Here is a 17,500-nt window from a genome sequence, read left to right as displayed (position 1 = left end):
GGTCAGGGTTTGGGTCTCTGTTTAGGTTCAGGTAGTGGAGAGGCAGGGTCCAGCAGGAAGAAAGACACGTTGTTAGATGTCCAGAGGAGGTGCAGGTGTGGGTCTACAGATTCCTCTGACACCTGCTGCTGCAGGGGCTGTTCTGCTGAGCAGGACAAGGGTCCTCTGTTGTCAGTCCCCATCCCACAGAATGGAAACGGCAACAGCAAAGATGACCAAAAGTGTAAGGTGGTACCTGTCAATGACTGGGAGATACCACGCAACGAGAGCTCAGACAGTGCGCTGGGAGACAGTGAAAGCGAGGAGACAGAGGACTGGCAGGAGGAAGTGCTGGTGCCCTTCCCAGGGTGAGTAGAGGACTGATACATTCATTCACAGACACACTTCCCTGCTGACTTTCTCTTCCTGTTCACAAACAGTGAGCTGCACTGGTATGAAGTGCTTTGGTTGTCATCATTAATCCTAGTAATGATGATGGCAGGGAATAAGTGAGATTAACAATCTAGTTTCATCATTTGAAAAACCAAGAAACTAATGTCTTGTGTCATCATGTTTGATTTAAAGGTCGAAGTTGGTAGAGAACTACTCAAAGCCAAGCATTGCCAATTTTGGCCGGTCTCTGTTTGGAGGCTACTGCCCCACCTACGTGCCAGACTTCGTACTGCATGGTTTGCCAAGTGACGAGAAGCTACGACAGTGCCTCATGGCTGAATTAACCCATGCTATTCAGGTAAAGGACTGAAGTGTTTGGACCTATTATTTAGGGGGCTATTTTTTCATTGCCATTTAAATGTCTCAAGCATCCTTAGTGTGAACACACCCTTGCAATGTCACTGTAAAACAAGTAATTACCGTTATAAGGCTCTCTCATGTACCATTAGAGTTTGAGGCATGCATTAATATGCAACGAATCCCCCTTTTGCATGTGTTTTATTGGTTTAACCCTTGTAAGGTGTTCATATTTTTGTTACACAGCCGATGTTCCCGGGTCTGGTGGACCCACCACCTTATTAGGCTTTTAAATGAATACAGCATAACAATTTATGTAAAAATACTTAACAGATGTTTACTTTAGCTCAATTACCAATGATATATACATCATTTATGATTCATATTTGCCATTTACCCTTGTGACATCACATTTATGATCATATGATCATTTTCGTTTATTGTGAGAAAACAAGGAAATTCAATTATAAAAAAGGTAAAAACATGATTTTTGATCATTTTTGGTGCTTATTTCTTAGAACTTAATCAGAACAGGTGAAAGTGTTTGAAATGTAACAATTTTGTAACTTTGTGTGGGAATAGCAGGTGCAGAAAGACAACATTCCCGCACACAGACACCTACACTCAGACTCGCACACATACAGATGCACAGACACACAGATATATACAGTCAGGTCCATAAATATTGGGACATCGACACAATTCTAATCTTTTTGGCTCTATACACCACCACAATGGAGTTGAAATGAAACAAACAAGATGTGCTTTAACTGCAGACTTTCAGCTTTAATTTGAGGGTATTTACATCCAAATCAGGTGAACGGTGTAGGAATTACAACAGTTTGTATATGTGCCTCCCACTTTTTAAGGGACCAAAAGTAATGGGACAATTGGCTGCTCATCTGTTCCATGGCCAGGTGTGTGTTATCCCTCATTATCCCATTTACAAGGAGCAGATAAAAGGTCCAGAGTTCATTTCAAGTGTGCTATTTGCATTTGGAATCTGTTGCTGTCAACTCTCAATATGAGATCCAAAGAGCTGTCACTATCAGTGAAGCAAGCCATCATTAGGCTGAAAAATCTAAACAAACCCATCAGAGAGATAGCAAAAACATTAGGTGTGGCCAAATCAACTGTTTGGAACATTCTTAAAAAGAAAGAACGCACCGGTGAGCTCAGCAACACCAAAAGACCCGGAAGACCATGGAAAACAACTGTGGTGGATGACCGAAGAATACTTTCCCTGGTGAAGAAAACACCCTTCACAACAGTTGGCCAGATCAAGAACACTCTCCAGGAGGTAGGTGTATGTGTGTCAAAGTCAACAATCAATCAAGACTTCACCAGAGTGAATACAGAGGGTTCACTACAAGATGTAAACCATTGGTGAGCCTCAAAAACAGGAAGGCCAGATTAGAGTTTGCCAAACAACATCTAAAAAAAGCCTTCACATTTCTGGAACAACATCCTATGGACAGATGAGACAAAGATCAACTTGTACGAGAGTGATGGGAAGAGAAGAGTATGGAGAAGGAAAGGAACTGCTCATGATCCAACGCATACCACCTCATCAGTGAAGTATGGTGGTGGTAGTGTCATGGCGTGGGCATGTATGGCTGCCAATGGAACTGGTTCTCTTGTATTTATTGATGATGTGACTGCTGACAAAAGCAGCAGGATGAATTCTGAAGTGTTTCGGGCAATATTATCTGCTCATATTCAGCCAAATGCTTCAGAACTCATTGGACGGCGCTTCACAGTGCAGATGGACAATGACCCGAAGCATACTGCGAAAGCAACCAAAGAGTTTTTAAGGGAAAGAAGTGGAATGTTATGCAATGGCCAAGTCAATCACCTGACCTGAATCCGATTGAGCATGCATTTCACTTGCTGAAGACAAAACTGAAGGGAAAATGCCCCAAGAACAAGCAGGAACTGAAGACAGTTGCAGTAGAGGCCTGGCAGAGCATCACCAGGGATGAAACCCAGCGTCTGGTGATGTCTATGCGTTCCAGACTTCAGGCTGTAATTGAATGCAAAGGATTTGCAACCAAGTATTAAAAAGTGAAAGTTTGATTTATGATTGTTAATCTGTCCTATTACTTTTGGTCCCTTAAAAAGTGGGAGGCACATATACAAACTGTTGTAATTCCTACACCGTTCACCTGATTTGGATGTAAATACCCTCAAATTAAAGCTGAAAGTCTGCAGTTAAAGCACATCTTGTTCGTTTCATTTCAACTCCATTGTGGTGGTGTATAGAGCCAAAAAGATTAGAATTGTGTCGATGTCCCAATATTTATGGACCTGACTGTATGTGTGTGTGTATATGTGTATATATATATATATATATATATATATATATATATATATATATATATATATATATATATATATATATATATATATATATATATATATACACACACACACATCACACACACACACACACACACACACCAGGCCCAGTTAGTCGGGTCCAGTAGACCCGAACACCTCATATGTAATAGTTATGTGTAGGGGGGGGTGTACCATGTGCAGTCATTGAAAATGAGTTATTTGTTTATGTTCTTCACAGAAAATGAGCCAAGGCCAATGAGTTTGAGTTAGAAGAAATAATAAATAGCATAATTTTTCTTATCGCAAACATTGAAAACGGGTCCCACAGATCTGAACACATTACAAGGGTTAAGTGAATGAATGTTCTTGTCCTTTGTAGCATCCAGTACTGGATGAGCCCATAGCGGAGGCCGTCTGCATTATAGCAGACACAGACAAGTGGACAGTGCAGGTAGCCAGCAGTCAGAGACGAGCCACGGACATCAACAAGCTGGGGAAGGAAGTCCTGGTTTCCAACCTGGTTTCCAGCTTATTGCAATCCACTCATCAGCTCTACAAACTCAACCTCTCACCCAACTTTGTATGTTACACCTCCCAGTCAAACACTGATTATCTTTCAGTATACAGTCATTACCATTTTGATTCTTGTGCTTTACCAACCATGTGCTTGTCTCTCTCCTCTCTTCCTTAGTGTATAATGCACCTTGAGGACCGCCTGCAGGAAATCTACTTTAAGAGTAAGATGCTTGCTGAGTATTTGAAGGGCCAGACAAGAGTCCATGTGAAAGAACTGGGCATGGTCTTGGGGTAAGCAGTTAACCTTTATTCTCAACACACAGGTGCTTTAAGGTTTGACATTAAAATATATTACTAAAACGTACCCTGTGGAGTTTTTGACATCAAGCAGCTGGCTCCTGTTTTGTCTCGTGCACACCCATGAGGATACAAATAAACATGCACGCAGGTGAACCAATAAACTGTCCAGCCAATGGTTTTACACTAACAGTCAGTGTTGTGTATATATTCTTATGCAACACAAAATAACTTGAATACATGTTGCTATAATTTGATATGTTCAGGATAAAAAAAGAACTGCAAAACAGTGCAGATGATCTGTAGCTTGCAAGGTTTCAGTGTAAAGTAAAGGTTTTACGGGGCGGCCTCTAGCTCACCCAGTAAGAGCGTTTGCCCCATGTTGGCTGCCCTTTGCTGCGTGTCATCCCCCATCTCTCTCCCCCTTTCATGCCGGTCCACTGTCTCTATGTAATAAAGGAAAAAGCCCCAAAAAATAATCTTAAGAAGGAAAAAAAAGTAAAGGTTTTAGGGCCATACAAAAATGGTGCGGAAATGTTCATAATTTGTGTTTTTTTTTCTGTCATTTTAAGTAGGGCACTTAACATATCCTGATCTTTGCTCTGGTGTCATTGCAGAATCGAGTCCAGCGACCTTCCCCTGTTGGCTGCAGTGGCCAGTACTCACTCCCCCTATGTGGCCCAGATCCTACTATGAGACTGTAATGGCACTAAGGTCCCAAGCAGTGAGCTGTCTGAGGAAACCAGTCAGACCTGGGTGGTGCCAGTCTGGCACCAAAAATGGCCATCCATGGTTCGCCCCGACATGGTTTCCTGATCCACATGCCTGAGCTAAGTAGGATCTTTGCTCTGAGCCTTAGCAGTGCACATCTTAAAGGACCACAGCCACAGCCAGCTCCTCCCTTCACTACCACTGCTGATGAATGTGGTGCAATACAGATGTGGCACCACAGGGAGGAACTAGAGACCACAGTCCCAGAGATGGAGTGATGCTCTGCAGATAACTGAAGTATCCCTGAAATGACCTTCTCCAGTTGTTTGAATGTTTCTTTTAAAGCAGAACTCTTGTTTTTGGACACAAAAGCCAAAGACTTTATATGTTTCCAGTTGAGAATGAAACTTGAACCCCTTAGCATTCCGCCCCTTTCTTCCAGAGGGGTAGGGTGGGTGGCAGGGGATGTTTAGGGGGTAATAGCAGGTCAACAGTAGACTCCACATAAAAGTGGTACACAGCATTTGAAAGCTGGGAACCTGAGGATTTGACATGCAGCTCAGCACTGTGTCAAATTGTTCAAGTCATACATCAGAAAGAAAGATTAGTCAGTTAGGTAATTCATTTATTTAAATACATCCTGAAAGTGTATTGGGGCTTATTACGTTATGGTATGAATTTATGACAGCCATTCTCATGCTCACTTATGTCTCATAAGTTGTTGCAGAAGTCTTTGGGTTTGTTACACAGATTTGGTGCAAAATAACCGTTTTTTACCACCTGAGAATGACTGAAAATGGTCAAAAAGACCACATTAAGACACCAAGACCTTGAGGAACACCATAGAAAAATGGTCTGGTATCAAAAACTTTTATCATTTGGAGATTTCTGCAAGAATTGGCATTTGGCTGGGGAGCACTTATGTTCTGGAAACTGCTGAGACACCCACTTATGGTCAATATGAAGCCCAAGTTTCACGTGATTAGGTCACAACAGGTCATTTTATACATTGACTCAAATTTTAGAAAATGGTCTAACTAAATTGAAAGGGCTACTATGGGGACTATCATCATCACACATAAATACAATTGCTCTCATTGCATCTATAATAGTCTCAGCTTTGCAGTCATACCCAATTTAAGCAACTCCAAGACCCCAAAATGCAGATATATTTGAATACACCATTTTAGAATAGGTGAAAATATAAACAGATTTATACTGCATGAGAGACAACTGCATGGTTATTGCCCAAACTGCATGGGATTAGCATTAAGTGGGCATGTCTGTAAAGGGGAGACTTATGGGTAGTCTTGCATTGCCAGGCCTATCGCCACAGCGCTGCGGAGGAAGGTCTGGCGACAGGCGCATACACTCCTGGATAGGAGAAAAAAACGGTCAGGGGTTGTTTTGTTTGCATTTCTTTAAACCAATCACAATTGTCACGGGCGGCGCTAAACTCCGGACGCAGGGAGCGTGGCTCTGCAAAATAGTCTCGGGAAGGAACTTGTCTTGGTGCAACATTTGCACCCGCAAAAGAAAACTCCTCATATAATATTAAATGGAGTTAATTGTTCACACAATACAGTAACGTAAACGTAAATATAGTACGTAAATGAGCTATTTCAATTAGCTGGATACATGGTTATTACCAGTATATTGCCGTGTGTATTTTGTCCATAGCAGATCCCCGCCTATAGGTCCCAAAATGTCCCAGTTAGCGAGTGAATACCGTAAACATATTCTTTGTAAATCTTTACAATCATTCCCCGAACAACAGGCCTGCCTTGTTGCACGATCCAAATGTTCTTCAAAAATTGGCATTTTCAGTATGTAACGTTGCTCAGAGGTTCCGGTTGCTGTTCCTCGATGGGACCAGAGTTTACTGTAAACGCAAAGAAAGCGGAAGGTGAGGACATCCGGCGGAACTTCCAGCGGCACCGGAACTGTCTGGTAAATGAACCGCCATCGATCCAGACTAACTCGCAGGTAACCCATAGAACCCACTTTCCTTCAGATATCTTGAGATGAGAGGTCGAGGGACCTCTTGTAAAATAAAATGGACATGCTAGTTTTTCCCTTGCCAAAATTGAGCCTACTTTAGAGCATTATTTAGCCACCTTCCTGACAAGCATGACAATGTTGGTACCATTGGATTCCTTAGATCATCTAGTTTCATATGATACCAATATATTCAATCTATCAATATCTTCACTCTATCTTCAAATGTGAGCCTGCTACAGCCTCTGAAATACAAACAGTTGTCCAGGCCCGCTGGCGGCGCCGTCAGAATGGCAAGGGGTTAGGGATATCTACAGTATAATAATAATAATAATAATAATGGATTTTGTTTCTTCTAATGCTTTTTTTTTTCTCTCTGGACAATCTTAAACCCAGTCACACGAAGTGACTGACTACGAGTTTGAATGAAACAGACGGACATTTTTAAACATTACTTTGAGGTGAATATTATTGAGAACATTATCAATATCATGCCAATTATGTTATTTCATTTATCTTCATGTATTTGTTTACAAGCCAAATTTCCCTGAGATATCTCAATGACAAATTTGATTTTCTTGTCAAATTGCAATGCACGCCTGACTTAAAAGCCTATTTTCTGGCCACATGGGGGTAATCGGATGCACACCGTGATCGTTGGTTCTACAAACTGGTTTTGAAATGGCTAAAAGTGGCTTTGACATTCTTATCATAGGTACAGCACTACCTCAGATCCTCCTATGGGCTGTGGATGACACACATTTACAGTTGCCCCATAGAAAATCCTGAGGTATACTTTTTAAGCTACTTTAATCAGAGGAATGTCAGCATCAACTGCGTGCAGACTCTATGCTGTGTTCTTTGAAAAAGGAAAGGCTGTTAAATTCCTTAGGATGATCGTTACACACGTGTTTGCTTTAGAATGTGATTAAGGGAGGAGAAGGGTCCCTTTCTACTGTGGAAAAGCTAAAACATGCATCATCTACATATATTTGAAAACCAAAATGCTGAGATATTTTCATACTTTTATAGCTTTGCCACCTTTTTACGATGTTTACGTCTTCGATGTGTGCTGCAGAGAGTAGAAGAACACAGGAGGCCTTACAGTGGATTAATATATATATGGGTTAACACTATTTTCAAACATGTCTCTATGACAGTTATACTCAAAAACACGCAAAATACAATACTATAGTAGCAGACTTTTTTCTGTTTGATTGTCCATGACATTGACAAATGATTTTAGTTGTTATGCCATATAGCCAGGGTGCGATTTGCTGGGTGTAAAAGAGAGATTGAGATGTTCTCACAGCTTCTGTCCTGGGCATAAATTGTATGTTGTTATTACTTCTTCTTGTCATGGGATGTCAGCATTGGAAGTTTATCTTTATTTCCTTTTGTTTGCTCGCAGACAAAATAGGATGAGTTGACATTTTCCAAATAATTCATAATAAAGTAAACACAAAAAGCAGGGTCAAAGTACTGAGTTTTCAAATATATACTATATGCTCATCCAAACCGTACTCTCTCACCAGAAAATGTATGTAGGCTAGATGGCAAGAGAATTGCAGGCAGAGGGACAAAGCCAATAGCCAGCAGCCAGCTCAATAAAAATTCACCTGTTTCTGTAAATTAACTTCCCCAAATTTCTAATTTCTAATCTTCCTTTTAAAAATTGTGTGTATGTGAGTGAGTGAGTCTCAGGCTTGAGCTTGTTGGTGGGCTTTAGGTAACTCTACGCAGAGAATGGCTTGTAGTGTTAGAAAAAGCAGGAATACCTGTCAGTGTGACCCTGAGAACAGTGTTTGTTTCTATTAACTCAAATCGCACCCTGTATATGACCCAAGTCTTAATGGAGATGTGGCATGAATGCATCACAGGCTTCTGGAGAACTCATTTTGCTGGTAAAATTGATGTAGACATGCTTGTTACTGCATTGAAGAAGCTCCGCTGTATCAGCCTACATTTTGTACAACCCAGCCATTATGTTTAAAAGGTATGAATTTCTGTCTGCTTTTCCCTCTTTGTATATGAATAAATTATAAAGTTGCCCATGGTATGTGTAACGTTTCATGCAAACTGTACATACTGTTTATTTCCATTTATTTGTACAGAATGTCTTTTAAGAATTGTCCCCTCAAATTATTTTTTCCCAATTTTATGGGAATGTTGTGCAATAAAGATGCCGATGTTCAGTATTTGCGTCTCTATGTACTGTATGTTTTCTTTCACAGAATCGAAGGGAAAGGGAGAAAAATCCTGGAAAAAAGTTTGAGAGAAGGAGGAGGGGGTGGAGGTGTATTACTCCTAGACAGTGCAGTAGATATGACCACATACTCTGGTTTGTACCTGTTTAGAAGACATTGCATTAAAGCAACATCCCAAGCATCCTGTGAAACCACAGGCCTTGCTCTGATTCAGTGAAACCGCTCCAAGTTTGTGTTTCTTCACATCTCAGATAAGCAGCTGCGGTTTCTTCTCTACTTTCCCCACAAACTTGAATAAACGATCAAAAGTTTGTGTAATTGTCAGGTGTTAACTGGTACTAGGTTTGCGTTTTTTCTTTGCCTACAAAATTATTGACTCGTTTTAATTGTATATGCAGATCAGTTTATCAATGATAATTCATCCATTGCTGTGAAATTGCCTCATTTTTTTTTATTTTTTTTAAACACACAGGAAAGTAGTCTAGCTAGAAGTCAGTGCGAACTCGGTACAATAGCACGTTTGTTTGGTGGTGGTTTGACTTATAGTGATCTGATTTAACCACCTTTTCGATTTACAAACTGGCTGTGGCTCCACCCCACCCTCCTCACGGCACGGGAGGTCAAACGAAACGAGCACACACCCCACAGTTATGCAATAAAGGAAGGTGTGTGTGTGTGTGTGTGTGTGTGTGTGTGTGTGTGTGTGTGTGTGTGTGTGCGTGTCACCAAATACGAGTCTCCTGTCAGTGACAACATTGCAGACAGTAGGACTAATCCCACTGTCTTCACGTGGATATTATATTATTTATTTTAAGAGGCGATCGGAAAACATGACATTAAGCACTGTTGATTAAATTAAGCGTTTAATCTAAATTTAGATTAAAATAAATAAATAGGAAAAGCGCGTTGAAACTGGATACGCTTTTGTAGCTAACGCTCTTACATTACTTCGTCATTTTCCGCTAAACCACAATGAATGTCTTGGGTGAGCTGTTGCTTTTAAATGCACTTCAATAGTCTGATTATTCCTGATAATTGTGCATTTTGAGCAATCTGATTGTAGAAGAGTCAGAAGTCAGAGGGAGGATCTATGCTGTATTGAAGGACTCCTTTTGAAACTCGTACACTCGAGCTCCCAGACGACTATATAACTTTTGAAAAATGCAAAATATAGTATAGTATACATGCAGGACTTTTGCCGATACATACTTCATTGATATGGTATAGTTTATGATGGGTAATATTAAACTTTTTTTAGATATTGCTTTGTAACTTGCATAAGGTCACTATCTTAATGACTCATCTCCAGGCTATATGTGCTACTGTTGCAGTAGGCCTACTTTGTATACTTTTTTGTTTAGCCACTCACTCATTAGTTTGTGAACGTGTCTGGTTATTTTGAGAAACGAAGTCATTAATTTAATTCTTAAATTTAAGTCTTTTTGAGATAGGCTAGTAAGTCATTATTTTGCGAAAGTTTGTCATTATAATGACTTATAGTTTCATCACTTTGGCGTTAATGGACATCCATACTACATAATAATCCAATATTGCGCAGTAAGCTAACATTAGCTAACGCTTGAGTCGTCCAAAGGTTTCTCTAGTGTCATGAATACCTTTATTTCCGACGTTATTTGAATGCAGCATCATCTCTGTGCAGACAGATGTCGTCAACTCTCGACACTCAGATCTGCAGGAGGAGGAGGGATCTAAATCTGAACTCCTGGATCTGACTGACGCTGGCTACTGAGGTGGATATTTCCTTAAACAAAAATGTACAGAATTCAAGACCATTGGTCCCATAGATTTAACTTTCTGTCACACTTTGCTGGAATCTACTGTTTTTCGGACGCGCAGTAACGTCAGTTAAAAGTGTTTTAATCTTCTGAAGGAGAAGGAGCTGGTCGGTAAACTCCATCCATGCTCGACTCGGCGAGGACAAGAACCACGGAGATGTGAGTTTGTTCAGCTCGGGTCGGATAAAAGAGCAACTAGGAGACGTGAATGTGAGGCTACTTAAAGAAGAAGTAAAAGGTGGATTTGAGCCGAAGTTATGAAAATGACCGGAGCCATGGAAACTTCTTTCAGACTGGCTTTGAAGAAACCGCCCTCCCTACGGACAGCAGAGGTAAACAAAACTATCGTGTTTTTTTTTTATATATTTTTTTTAATTAGCATCGCCTTGCTAATGTTAGCCAAAATCAAACTGTTGCTTCACCTCGCTGCAGGAAAACTTCACTCAGCTGTCGGTGGAGTTTGACTGAAGTTAGTCCACAGTAAGTTGCTTGTGGTCTAGCTAACTATCTCATTAGGACTTTTCAATACACTCACATGCTAATTAGTACACACTGTAACGATGCATGACTTAATTAACAGCCTGTAACTCAAACAACATTTAGCTAACTGGCTAGTTTTGGGGCAAGTCCTTGCCAGGTTAAAATACGACAACTCTAACTTCGTGCCTTGTAAAAACAGTTGTATGTGCAATGCAGCAATAACACTGAAATAGAAAAACTTAGAGTCAAGTCAAATCATTCAGGACAAAATGTATCAGGGGCTTCAGTGGTACCCAAACTGGGGTGCAGGGACTGCACTGGGTCCTTGAGAGGGTCTCAGGGGTCCCCATCAAATGTTCAAGTTTTTCAGGGTAGTTTTCATCATCTTCAGTCAAGAAAGCCCCATCAGTTTTTGGTCCTTGACATGGTTAAGTGTGAGATAACCCTCTTTTACTGCAATACATTCTGTGCCTGCAACAATCTTACTAAGCAAAACATAACATCACAGCTTCCCATCAGAGGGCTTATGCCTAAGCCCAGGAGGTAGTTTGTGTAAACTTTAGCTTGAATGAGGCCAGTTAAATTAAATCACCACAGCTTTCTCATCCCTCCTCCTCCTCCCCTCCGCTGCCTCCTCCCTACACGAAGCTGTGGAAACACAGCTGGCTTGTCATTGCTTTAGTTATGCTCTGAGCCCAAAAATAGCTCACGGCGTACTCCCTTCCATGTTAAGCCTCCGGTTATAGTTTTGAAGTGCAAGCACTTTTCAAAGCACTATCAGAGCACAAAACATGTTTAAAAAAAAAAAAATCCAACACTGCTAGCCTTCAGCTTTGCATGACACTATTGAAAAGGTCCTTTTTTTATGGCTCTGATCCTCTGTTTGTTTGTGGGTGCATGCTGGGTAGAAAGCCTCTTTCACACCTTCATAGAGGGCTTTTGTGTGCACTTGAACAAACCATAACAGCCTTGTTTAGTCCACAAATATATGACAGTCGTAGCAGTGAAGTGGTGCTCTGATTTTGTAATCAGCCACGCGTGATAGGTAGCACTTTGATAAAGTAACTAAATTAAGCCGTATCCTCCCAAACGCAATGGAAGAATCCTCTGTCTGGTCTTCCAATTTTAAAACCAGCATTAATATACAGTAGCTGAGGTAAAGACAATGTTTCCATGCAGTTATTCATAATGTTTATAGGGGTGGGTGTGGTACTGTTCTGCAAGTATTTGTTACAAATGAAATGCTTCTTTTCATGACATGAGTACTGTACAAGTACTGAGATCCGTGCCTGTAATTGTAGAAACACATTACACGTGTGATTGTGCTACAACTGAAACTAAAGCTGGATCCCGACCTGAACAAGGCCAGTGTGTTAATGTCTTTTTTAAATTTTTTTTATTTTTAGTCCTAGTTCAAAACCACCAAAAGTACATTCAGTGCAACCGTACGATAAAGCCATGTTGTAGTCTACAGCTGTCTCAGCCTGTCGATCATGATTCATTGAACAGACTGCAAATATTAAGACATAAACGGTGGTAACGTAGCTCTCACCAAGCATTGGGTAGCCGACCATCATACAGACAAAAATCATTAAACCTCTCCCCACTAATAAATCACACCCTCAAATAACCACCAAGCAATTGTTCAGGCCTATTATAGATGAACCTTTGATAAGGGAGGAGGTACAGACAAAACATGAGTCTAGAGACCTTTCCCAGATTTCAAGGATGCTATGAGACTGGTTGGCAACGTTGTTAAACTGTTGTTGAATGTGGTGCTGCAAGTACTCACTCAGCGCGTTTACATGCACAGCAGTTACCCAGGTTAAGGGAATAACCGGGTTATGCCAGTTCTTCCCGTATACATGAGCAGGGAAGAATGACAGGAGTAACTCTACCTCCGGTAAAGTAGGTGGCGCACTTTCAACACGCAACTAGCTTTTTCTTCCGGTTGACCTACGTCAAAATAACACGACCGGCCATTAAATTAGTGAAATTTAACAACTTAATGTTTCATTCACACACTCTTGTCACAGCGTAGGAAAGCGCAGTGCTCTCGCCAGATAACTGACAACTCGTCTTTCATTGAAAGTGGTTTTGGTTGAGCTAAATTTCTTGGTTTTGAAAGTTTAAGACGTGCTGTAGGTTGGTCTGTCTCCTGTGCAGATGTTTGGCTCGGTGGGTAATCTCTCCTACCGCAGGTTTTATGCCCTGTCGACCTTTCCCAGTTTCGTGAGTTTTCCACCCAGCTCTTCCCTCTCTGCCTACCTTTGTCGGTACCATCCAGACGCCCTGGTGGTAACAGACAACAAATCACGCCGGGTGATTAACGGTAGTTTTAGCTGCGCCCAGTACATGTGAGACATTTATGGGAATTCCAACCATCACAAAGCCACAGGCTCCCTAGGGAAGGTGCAAGTGAGGAAGAGAAAGAGAAACGCAGACTTAAGTGGTAACTTCTTGCTTTCTAAGCAAGCAGTGGAGCCGCTATGAACAGAACAGAGGAGGAGATGCATACCAGTGTGTGGTCGATGATGCTGTATTCTTGGCGTGTATACAAAGAGACATGTTTCAAAAGAGTCTGTGTGTGTTTTAGCAGAAGTTACCAAAGAGGGTGGTTTGCTCAATGCTGACGCAGCTCAACAAATTAAAGTTAAGGATAATACTGGTGTGTTCTTTTGCCGTCTTCATTAACCAATTCCTGGTTCCATCTGCACACCGTCAGCACAGAGATGTCTACGTTTGTTGTTTTCCTCTCTTTAGAGGCCTTTGGCTCCCATTTATTCTTGTACAGTTTGAAGAACAGCTTTCACACACAAGAAAACTGTAAAAAGAAGATGATTCATCGTTGTTAATATATGACACAATTTGGTTTTGTCAGACTTTCTCTATTTTATCGTCATTTCACTGTGCCTGAGTCATAAGGAATTGGAAGGCTGTGTCAGGGAGATGTTGCCAAATCCATGGCCCTTGGCCATCCATCCATATTTTCTATAGCAGTTTACCGTACCAAAAATGTATTTTTTAAAAAAAGAAGTCAAACAGGAAAATACCTACTCTGAGGTTAGATTATCAAATTAAAGCCTGTTGGTTTGATCCGTTTCTCTCAGGTGTTGGTGAAGACGATGTAGGTCAAAGTACTGTGGGAAACAACACAAAGATGCGTGCGTGCGTGTGTGAGAGTCTTTGCAGGCCTCACTGTGTATGTTTGTAGCTGGACATGCCTGTTTATGTACAATGTGTGCACACATACAGTTGCTCAGTGCGTTTGTTTAAAACTAAAAAAATATCTTCAGCACTACAAGTCAGCCTGTCTGTCTCCTGCTTCAGGTCTTTCTCTTGTTGGCATTACCTCAACTGTCTCCAATGTTGCCTAAGGCATCATTGTGTTGTTTACACAGGATACCTCAAATACCCTCCCACTGCATTTTTATTTCACTGATACACACAGTATGGCCTGTCTACCCCAGAAGTAGATGGAAATGAAGACATGGTAACAGATACAGTACATTCCAGCTATTTATTTATTTTCAGCCAGGCTCGCTGTAGCCACTGGCTGTGTCAAGTATGTGATGAACTAGATGTCATCCTCACAATATTTACTTAAGTTCAGGCTACTTGTGTTCTTAAATAATTTTAGTGTATTCATATTTATTGAGAGATTTATTCATTGGAAGCCAGAGATTTCAGCACTTTTGCCAGGGTCTTCTTGAGGACTCACTTTGACATTTTGATGAACCTAATTTGTTTTTGCTTGTGTACCTTGGCATTAATTGGATCAAGTGTGACTGTGCCAGGATTAAAAGTATAAATTCATGGTTTTTTTTTTTTGTGTGACATGTTTAAGAATTGGTCATGCTGGGCTTTATTGCTTTGCTAGGATTTCGCCCTGCAAATTTGTTAAGGTGGATAACCTAGGCATGGTGTTTTAGAAGAGAAATAACCCCTGGTGAGAGTTTCTGCTTTAAGAATTTCTCAGCATATGGTTGGCGTGTTGTGTTTGTTTCTCGCCTTGTCAGAAGACCTATGGGTAAGGCAGCTGTTGATATGAAACTGAGATGATGACACTTCCTGTCACAGTGGCATACCTTCAGTGGCAAACCACATGAGACAGCTGAAAACCGACTTGCTAGACAAACATGTAATCAGTGCAGTGGGAGGAAATGAAAGGAATGGTTGGGTGTGGGGATATTAAGACAGCAGAAGCAAATATGTGCAGAAAAGGCCTGTAGGAGATGAGATGGAAGGGTGATACATTTTTTGTTGGTTGATTAAAAAAAACCCAAGTTGTAACAGAAGTGATAGGAGACAGAAACAGTGTTATAGACTAATAGAGAGAGAGAGTGGTTGCAACACAGAAAGCATGGGAGATGCTCCCATAGTTAAGACGATTCTAGTAAGGTATAGGGGGCTAACGCCTAAGATATGGCTGTGAGGAAGTAATCAAAAGAGATGGCAGAGGGAGAAATGGAGAGAGAGAGAGAGAGAGAGAGAGCTACACACACCAAGTCAGTGGTATTGGTTCAGATGCGAAAGGTACCCAACCCTAGTTCTTAGGGCTGGGACGATATGCTCTTGTCTCGATTCAATTCTTTCACGATACATGGGTAACGATTTTGTATTGCGATTTCTATTTATTGCAATTCTAGAAGTATTGCGATTTTCTTTTCCTTTTAACAAAAACAAAAGTTGAATAATACACTTCTAGAGACAATATATCATGAGACATTTCTAAAAACGAATTGTTTTCTAAAAAGAATGCACATCCCATGTCAGTCTGACATTTATTACATTCGTAAAGAAGTACATAACATGAAATTTCAGCATTTTCTGCAAAAAATTATTCTAGGGGACAAGAAACGATTTTTAAAAAATGTCGCAAAAAAAATCACGATACGATAATATTTTCAATTTCCCACCCCCCCCCCAACCCTACTAGTTTTGTTTTTATCTGAAGCCATGTCCGATTTGCCAAAAGTACTTTACACCTTGATGGCAGAACTGCAAGCACACATGACGATTAGTCAGCATCACAGTTTAGCACGACAGGATGCAGTTTGTTTGTGGGTATAGATGTTCAAAAACCATGTCATAGTAAAGTGGTTGGCAAATGTCAAGCATGGACGACAGACAGTTTGTTCAAACCAAAAATAGCACTGTCTTTAATAACAGTAATACATCCAGGAATTGTACAGCTCATCAGACAACCAAAACTCTTATAGTGCTGTAGGCAAGATCTTCCAACTCTGGAAATAGCAACTCTGCAATTATTTTATCTTTTGTTCTGGCAATTGGGAGGTAAAGAATACCACTTTGACCTTCTTGTTAAAAAGGTATCTACTGAGAATATGTGATTGTATCTAATTGATCGGCCAATACAGGGCTCCAGACTAACTTTTTTCACTAGGAGCACAGTGGCCCCCAACTGAAAGTTTTAGGGGCACAACCAGAAAATTTAGGGGCACACCCCGTAAATCAACATGCTAACCAAATATTCACATTTCCACTAATTTCCACTGTATTACTAATAAATACTTTGATAATAGATGCAGAAATTACAATGTGCTGTTTCAAATTCAGTGTCACGTTTGAAGATGCAACATAGAAGGTTAACTGACAGCACCATCGTCATGAAAAACAAACTATATATATATATATATATATATATATATATATATATATATATATATATATATATATATATATTTATATACCAGCTCTAGTCTACAATTACAATGAATTCAACTTAAAATTAAACATGCATTGTTTAGGTTACTACTGAACCAATATTGGTACCGATACCTGAAATTCGGTTCCGTTACCCAACGGTACCTTTTTTTTGGTACTTTCCCTCTATAATTACAAAACAATTATTTCAGTTGTAAAAATTATTGTCAAACCTATTTATCCTATGTACTTAGAACATTATGTTATTTTATTAATTAAAAAAAATCCTCCTCCTCCCAAACCCGTCCCTACAACCTATTAAATTGAATAATTATTCATTTCTTACTCACTGTAACTTTTATTCTTCCATCGATCCATCGTCATCCGCTTATCCGGGGTCGGGTTGCGACAAGAACTTTTATTCTTGTATTTGTATATTCTTTTTTAGCCTTACAACCTCAGCCTGTCAGTCAGTCACCAGGGCACAGAAACCACTGTTGTGCCTGCTTAGGAAGTGTAACGTCAACAGCACCGCGACCGCTTTCGCCTCGCCATTAATATCATATCGCAGCAAACGCTGTCTGCGTGAAGTTTTAAAAATCTGTAACCACACTTGAAACCACTTTATCGGCATTTCCGTGACTCACTGTGACTTCAACAAAACTGCAGAGCCGACGTAGTTTGACGGTGTGTGTGTGTGTGTGTGTTTGTGGCAGAGCTCCGCTCTCTCTCAATTTTCAGAGAGGACAGATAAGCTTG

The 17,500-nt window shown here is 40.5% G+C and overlaps 2 protein-coding genes across 7 annotated transcripts in view; both read left to right on the top strand.

Annotated features, from left to right (window-relative positions):
• fnip1 (folliculin interacting protein 1) overlaps positions 1 to 8,789 on the top strand; it is a 50,193-nt gene extending 41,404 nt beyond the window's left edge. For all 3 annotated transcript variants that reach the window (XM_078265214.1, XM_078265212.1, XM_078265213.1), the window contains 5 exons: positions 1 to 347; positions 565 to 730; positions 3,449 to 3,649; positions 3,761 to 3,876; positions 4,500 to 8,789. The exon at positions 1 to 347 is cut by the window's left edge and continues 1,397 nt beyond it. In XM_078265214.1, coding sequence (XP_078121340.1) covers positions 1 to 347; positions 565 to 730; positions 3,449 to 3,649; positions 3,761 to 3,876; positions 4,500 to 4,578 — 909 coding nt within the window. In that variant the 3' untranslated portion in view covers positions 4,579 to 8,789. The remainder of the gene's footprint in view (positions 348 to 564; positions 731 to 3,448; positions 3,650 to 3,760; positions 3,877 to 4,499) is intronic.
• Positions 8,790 to 10,494: 1,705 nt separating this feature from the next.
• Positions 10,495 to 17,500, top strand: part of rapgef6 (Rap guanine nucleotide exchange factor (GEF) 6) — a 150,859-nt gene continuing 143,853 nt past the window's right edge. For 2 of the 4 annotated variants that reach the window (XM_078265207.1, XM_078265205.1), the window contains exon 1: positions 10,495 to 10,926. In XM_078265207.1, coding sequence (XP_078121333.1) covers positions 10,852 to 10,926 — 75 coding nt within the window. In that variant the 5' untranslated portion in view covers positions 10,495 to 10,851. The remainder of the gene's footprint in view (positions 10,927 to 17,500) is intronic. The other 2 variants (XM_078265210.1, XM_078265206.1) reach the window with 1 other exon arrangement.

The sequence above is a fragment of the Sander vitreus genome, chromosome 13 (genome assembly GCF_031162955.1).
Source record: "Sander vitreus isolate 19-12246 chromosome 13, sanVit1, whole genome shotgun sequence".
Lineage (NCBI taxonomy): Eukaryota > Metazoa > Chordata > Actinopteri > Perciformes > Percidae > Sander > Sander vitreus.
Note: the sequence above shows the minus strand (reverse complement) of the source record. Positions and strands in the feature narration are given on the sequence as shown.